This window comes from Eretmochelys imbricata, chromosome 3, assembly GCF_965152235.1.
Source record: "Eretmochelys imbricata isolate rEreImb1 chromosome 3, rEreImb1.hap1, whole genome shotgun sequence".
Lineage (NCBI taxonomy): Eukaryota > Metazoa > Chordata > Testudines > Cheloniidae > Eretmochelys > Eretmochelys imbricata.
In genome coordinates, this window is record NC_135574.1 from 11139843 (window position 1) to 11147175 (window position 7333).

At 41.4% G+C, this 7333-nt stretch overlaps 1 protein-coding gene across 1 annotated transcript; it reads left to right on the top strand.

The window, feature by feature from the left end:
- Positions 1 to 4746: 4746 nt before the first annotated feature.
- Positions 4747 to 6799, top strand: LOC144261935 (gallinacin-10-like). The gene is made up of 2 exons (XM_077811511.1): positions 4747 to 4804; positions 6657 to 6799. Exons 1-2 carry the CDS (start codon positions 4747 to 4749, stop codon positions 6797 to 6799), a joined length of 201 nt encoding a protein of 66 aa, XP_077667637.1.
- Positions 6800 to 7333: the final 534 nt, after the last annotated feature.

Consider the following 7333-nt stretch of genomic DNA (forward strand, 5'->3'; position numbering starts at 1 on the left):
TCTCAGGCAGATTACAGAGATTCGTGAAAGCCAGCTGCACTGGCCTGCAGCTTGAAACTTCAGGCATTTTTGCTCACAGGCTGGACACCCTTCTCCAGACTGGGCTCAGATCTTCTCCCTCCAGTTCAGTTCTTGTTTACAGGTCTTTCCCAGTGTCTCTTTGGGTGGGGAGGCAGAGGAGAACCACAATGATGTCACTTCCCTGCCTTTTTTTTTGCATTTGTGTATGGTGGGAATCCTTTGTCTTCCAGCAGAAAAACACTGGCATTCCAAGGTGGGGTCCAGTACCAGGTGACTCAGTCACATATCTCTGCAGGGTTGTACTAGACATTACTCTCAGGCTGTTTGGAGCATCCACAGGAAGACTAAGCTCTTTCACAGTCTATTGTCTTTGCTGATGGGCCATCAGCCCTGTCTGGCTTTTTCATTGTTGTACCTGAAGAGCTAGTTGTGGGTGTCACCCAAAGCAGCACATTTGAAATTCAGACACATGGTCAATATTCCTAGCTTGAGATACAAAAATGATACATGCATACAAATTGGATAAACACATTCCATAGATCATAACCTTTTCAATGATACCTCATATGACCCCTCTTGCATAAAACATATCTTAGTCGTGCCATATTCATATCATAACAATATTTCTATGAAGAATATGGGGTGTAACGTCACACAGGCCAAACAAGAATTTGGAGAGCAACTGAAAAAAGACATAAAAACAAATAGTATTTTTTTTAAGTGCACCAGAAGCAGGAAACCTGCCAGTCAGTGGGGCCACTAGTCAATCACAATCCTAAAACTTCACTCAAGTAATACAAGGTCATTGCAGAGAACCTAAATGAATTGTTTGTATCAGTCCTCACTGCAGAGGATGTGAGAGAGATTTCCACACCCGAGGCACTCTTTTTAGATGTCAGATCTGAGGAACTCCCCAATAGAGGAGGTTTTGAACAAATTGATAAATTAAACAGTAATTAATCACCAGGTCCAGATGGTATTCACCCAAGAGTTCTGAAGGGACTCAGATATGAAATTGCAGAACTACTAATTGTGGTATGTAACATATTGCTTAAATCAGACTCTTTACTTGATGATTGGAGTATAGCTAATGTAATGCCAATTTTTAAAGAGGGCTCCAGAGGCGATCCTGACAATTACAGGTTGGTAAACCTAACTTCAGTACCAGGCAAATTGGTTGAACCTATAGTGAAAAACAGAATTATCAGACACATAAATAAACATACTATACTGAGGAAGAGTCTACACAACTTTTATAAAGGGATTTCATGCCTCACCAATCTATTAGACTTCTTTGAGGGTGTCAATAATCATGTGAACAAAAGTGACCCAGTGACTATAATGTACTTGGACTTCCAGAACGCCTTTGACAAGGTCCCACACCAGAGGCTCTTAAGCAAAATAAGTGGTCATGGGATAGGAGGGAAGGTTCTCTCATGGATCAGCAATTGGTTAAAAGACAGGAAACAAAGAGTAGGAATAAATGGGCAGTTTTCTCAGTGGAGAGAGGTAAATAGCCGGGTCCCCCAAAGATTGGTACTGGAACCTTTGTTGTTCGATATATTCATAAATGATCTGTGTGATAGGGGGCTCAAAGGGCTGGGCAGCCTAGTGGTTAGAGCACCTCACTTCTGGCCGCTTGCCTTTCTGTCAGGATGGTAGAGGTGCCTGTTCCTGACCTTAAGCTTGGAGTCTTCAGCTTTCCACCTGCATCTGGGCCTCGGCCCTTAAGTGGATGTGGTAGTGGGACCTAGGCCCTCCCTCTACACTGGGTCTTTCCCAGAATGCTGTGGGAAACAACACGGCCAAGATTGTCACTGCAACTAGTCTAAATTCACTTCCCTGGGCTACCCCCTACCAATAGGTTCCTACAATTTGGGGCATGGCCCCTATCGTCCAAAAAGTCTGTGGCTCAACTGAATAAAGAGTCCAAAGGAGCAGGGCCATGCAGGAATTGCTGGGTTTCAGAGAGGGTGGTGGCAAGTGAAGGCACTACCTGTGGGTCTTACCCATTCTGTGGTCACCTCTTAGGCTCAACCTTCTGCCTACCTTCCCGGAGAAGGATTCTGCTCTCCTGGAGTCTGACACCCCTCTTTGCCTGGGCTACTGATCTCTATTTATCCTGCTCCTTCAGTTGAAACATGCTCAGCAGGCCCAGAGGAGTAGGGCTGCCTGGATCCAGTATTGCCTTCTAACTCCTTTGGGCTCAGTGTGTGGTTTGTTTACCCCAAAACAATCTGAAAATGGGGGTAAACAGTGAGGTGGTGAAGTTTGTAGAAGATACTAAATTACTCAAAATAGTTAGAGCCAAAGCTGACTGCAAAGAGTTACAAAGGGATCTTACAAAAATGGGTGACTGAGCAAGAAAATGGCAGATGAAATTCAATGTTGATAAGAAAAAATAATGCATACTGGAAAATATAATGATGGGGTTCAAATTAGCTGTTCCCACTCAAGAAAGAGACCTTGGAGTCATTGTGGATAGTTCTCTGAAAACATCCACTCAACATGCAGCATCAGTTAAAAAAAACTAACAGAATGTTAGGAACTATTAGGAAAAGGATAGGTAATAAGACAGAAGATATCATAGTGCCACTAAATAAATCCATGGTACACCCATACCTTGAATACTGTGTGCTGTTCTGGTCATCACATCTCAAAAAAGATATATTAGAACTGGAAAAGGTACAGAAAAGGACAACAAAAATTATTAGGGCTATGGAACAGATTCCATACCAAGAGAAATTAAACAGATTGGGACTGCTCATTTTAGAAAAGAGATCACTAAAGGGAGACGTGATAGACTAAAATCATGAATGGTGTGGAGAAAGTGAATTAAGTAGTGTCATTTACCCCTTCATGTAGCACAAGAACCAGACATCACCCAATGAAATTAATAGGCAGCAGGTTTAAAACAAACACAGAAAGTACTTCTTCACATAATGCACAGTCAACCTGTGGAACTTGTTGCCAGAGGATGCTGTGAAGGCCAAAAGTATAACTGGGTTCAAAATGGAATTAGGTAATTTCATTGAGGATGGGTCTATCAATGGCCATTAGCCAAGATGGTCAGGGAAGCAACCCCATGCTCTGGGTGTTCCTAAAACTCTGACTGCCAGAATCTGGAACTGGACAACAGGGAATGGGCCACTCGATAATTACCCCATTCTGTTCCTTCCCTCTGAAGCTTCTAGCATTGCCCACTATTAGGAGACAGGATACTGGGCTAGATGGATTATTGGTCTGACCCAGTATGGCCATTCTTATGCTTCCACCCGTATTCATCCTCTTGATATAGGTGTTGAAATCCTGGTCCCATGGAAGTGAATGGGAGCTTTAGATCTCACCCAAGATCACTATTAATGAGTTTTCAAAAAGGGTGACATTTACCCCAAGGCACAGAGCTAGTTCAAGGCCTAGGCACCACTTAAGTCCATGTAAAGCCTTCAAAATAGGACTAGAGAGGGAATTAAATGGGGCACATTCCTTTGTGCTGACCCTCTGCACAGGAGTGAATTTCTCCCAAAGCATGATCAAAAGAGTTGCAAATGACGTGAATTTGCAGCTTTAATTCAAATAAATATTTTTCTGCAGAATCCACCAAGCTCTTTTGGAAAGTACTATCCCCAGCTACAGAGATGGTGAGAATGAGGCAAAGGTTAAATGACTCGCTAATGCTACACAGAGAATCAGTGTCAGAGCTGGGATTAGAATCCATTAGTTCCTGAGTCCTAAAACCCCCTGCTCTGACCATGACTCAGGGCAAATCTACGTTACTGAGGCTACATGGGTGCAGCTCCATCTGGTGAAGATGCTCTGTGCTGACGGGAGATGCTCTTCCACTGACATTGTGGCTGTGTAGACAGCATGAAACTTGCATCACTCAGGGTGGAGGAGGGACTTTTTCACACCCCTGAGAGACGTAACTTAAATTAATTTAGGCTGTGGTGTAGACCTGCCCTCAGTATTTAACTGATCCCATGGCATCAGTAGTGTTGTCTGAATAAATGACCATCTGGAGATGCAGGTCAAAAAAATAAAGAAAAAAACAGTTTTGAGTAGCCCCCCCAAAAATGTTTACAAATTTTCAGTGAACTGAAATTAAAAAAAAAAGATTTGTTTCAATGTTGAGGTTTTTAAATGTTTTTAAATAAAATGGAAGGAAATTCCAAAACAGAAATGTCTTTCCAAAATGAAAAGTTAAAAGGTTTAATTTTGGAGATGCTGAAATGACCATCTTAACATTTCCAACTTTTTTTTTCTATTTCTGATAAAAAAAAATTGCTGAAATTGTTTCAAATTGATCAATTGACCTGTATCTGCATTTTTTGAGGAAAAATGATTTTGCACAAAAATTTTGCCCAGCTTGCGTGTTTAATGGGATTAGACCCACAGAAGCCATGAGAACACAAAGAACTCAGTGTGACTTGGACATTGTTCAAGTTATATAACATATAGACATTGCTAATGGAAATTCACACTGCAGATTGCAACATTTTGGTCACATACTTCAGTGAAATCTGCAATAACAGAGGTAATCAACCTGCTCTGCAAAAGGTTAGGCATGGTTATTTATTGACAAAGCACCCATGCATCAACATTTCCTAATCCCCAGAGCCTTATAAAGACGGGGACTCCATTATCTTCTTCTAATGAACTTTAGTCTCAATTGGTCTTTGAGTCTCTTCTCTCCAGTGAAACTAAGATCCCAGCCAATCTTCAGACATGAAGATCCTTTACCTGCTCTTTGCTGTTCTGGTCTTCCTTTTCCAGGCTACTCCAGGTGAGATGTACAATACATGATAAGGAGGATGAAAAGGGATGTCAATGTGAATGGGAAAGATAAAGTAAGGAGCTAATGATAGACTAAATCCTGATCCTCACATCGAGTTCAGGGTTAGTGCAATATTGAGGACAGTATATTTAATAGCTTTTGATTTCATTAAAAGACATCTGCACCCAGTTTACTGAAAGGTTCTTTGGAAAGAAGCCCAACTCAGCAGAGATAAACTCAGACTATAATTTACAATAGATATTTTAATTACATTTGTCAGCCTAAAACAGACAGTGGTTGTCTTTTTTGAGGTACTCCATGAATCCCTAGAGTAACTACATGAGGAGCAGATATACCCTGTAGTCTAGCAAGCAAAGACAAACACAAGATCCAAAGGCCAGAAGTTGAATCTTGACCATTTCAGACTGGAAATAAGGCACACATTTTAAAATGAGGGTAACTAACTACTGGGACAGATTGCCAGTGGATGTGGTGGATTTTCCATCACTTGAAATTTTTAAAGCAAGAAGGTATCAGTTAAAATCAGTCAAGACATTTTCAACATAACTTTTTTCTTTTAGAAAATGCTAATTCATCAAAATCAAATCTATTTGCAGGGAAACATTTTGAACAACATTTGACAAATTTCCCACTTAGACAAAAAACGGGGGGGCGGGGCGGGAAGCGGTTTGAAATGGTCAAAATGGGAATTTTGACAGTTTCTAACGCAAAAAGTTCATTTTGGCGGTCTAAATGAATTTTGATTTCAAAATTTATGCTAATTTATAGTTTAAAAAAATAGGAAAAGGTCAAAATTGCAATAAAATGTTCCAAAATTATCAAAATAAGATGTTTCAATTGACCTGATCTGACTTTTGTTTTAGCTTTTCAATTCAGGGAAAGTTTTAAGATTTTGACTTTTCATCCTGATTTGGAACAGGAAGTTTATTTCAAAATCTTGAAAATTCTCACAGGATGGGAAAACTGTTCCCTGACCAGCTGTAACATTAATTAGATTGAGGTAACTTGATCTAATATCACATCTTTAAATCTTAGTCTACACAAGGCTTTCATGGTATATAGCAAAGGAAATCCGTGAAAGGGCATGAGCACCATCCTTAAACTTCTTATTCTGGAGTATTTATAGCTAGTGGTATATTTGCAGCCAAAACTTACCTGGCACCCATGGGTAGAACTCCTGACTTACTCTATTGACTTGCCATTCAGGATATACTGTACAGCAATTGTTATAGTACGGGACAATCAGTATTCAGGCTGATGCCAGTAATGCCATGTTTGGAAGCTGGTACTTGGGGGAGAGAATATGAAACCACAGCAGCCTTCATGGCAGCAAGTCAGTTTCCCCTGATCCCCTTTCCTTGTGCATAGGTAATGTTGGCAGTATGGACTGAACGTGGTGTCTCTGGATTTTAACAGCTGAGATTCTGCTGCCAGAGCAAAAAGAGCATCATTTGTTAGCCAAGGGTGTAGCAACCTCTATCTAAGACTCGGCCACCACAAAAGGTGGACAGAACACTACACTGAGTGGGTCACGCTGGAACAAAGGACCCGTCCATATTTGCAACTACAGTCAACAGCTCATTAGCCTGCAGGTTTTTGTCTGGTCCAATCCTGGGGCATCAGGCAGACTATGCACACCGCTCTCATGGTTCCTTAAAAAACAGAAAGCCACAGGGCAGTTTTGTAGTGGACAAAATAAATTCAGTGGAAACACTGGATTTGTCCAGGAGTACCTGTGCTAATCCCTCCGTGAATGGGCTCTACTGCTGAAATAGCTCCCTATATTTTCCCTATGTTTATGACTGAAAACTGAGAAGCTAACAGACTCTTCTTCACTCAGGTGTTGCTGATATGGGTCCTCCTCCCGCTGACACTCTGGCCTGTAGAGCCCAAGGAGGTTTCTGCCATTTAATAAACTGTCCCCCAGTCTTTTCTATCTCAGGAACTTGCCACGGTGGACAACTGAAATGCTGTACAAGGTAAAAGGCTGACTGAGCTGTGGAAAGCCACTAGAGGGCAAAGCAGCCATATAGAAATAGTTAAAAGAAAAGGAGTACTTGTGGCACCTTAGAGACTAACCAATTTATTTGAGCATAAGCTTTCGTGAGCTACAGCTCACTTCATCGGATGCATACTGTGGAAAGTGTAGAAGATCTTTATACACACAAAGCATGAAAAAATACCTCCCTCCACCCCACTCTCCTGCTGGCAATAGCTTATCTAAAGTGATCACTCTCCTTACAATGTGAATGATAATCAAGTTGGGCCATTTCCAGCCCAAATCCAGGTTTTCTCCCCCCCCCCCCCCCAAACCCACTCTCTTGCTGGTAATAGCTTATCTAAAGTGACCACTCTCCTTACAATGTGTATGATAATCAAGGTGGGACATTTCCAGCACAAATCCAGGGTTTAACAAGAACGTCTGGGGGGGGGGGGGGGGTTAGAAAAAAACAAGGGGAAATAGGTTACCTTGAATAATGACTTAGCCACTCCCAGTCTCTATTCAAGCCTAAGTTA

What these genes read in the sequence shown, in the direction of transcription:
- LOC144261935 (XM_077811511.1), top strand. Translation starts at nt 4,747, where the DNA reads ATGAAGATCCTTTACCTGCTCTTTGCTGTTCTGGTCTTCCTTTTCCAG. An exon ending in CCTTTTCCAGGCTACTCCAG is followed by an intron (nt 4,805 to 6,656) that starts GTGAGATGTACA and finishes TTCTTCACTCAG; the next exon opens with GTGTTGCTGATATGGGTCCT.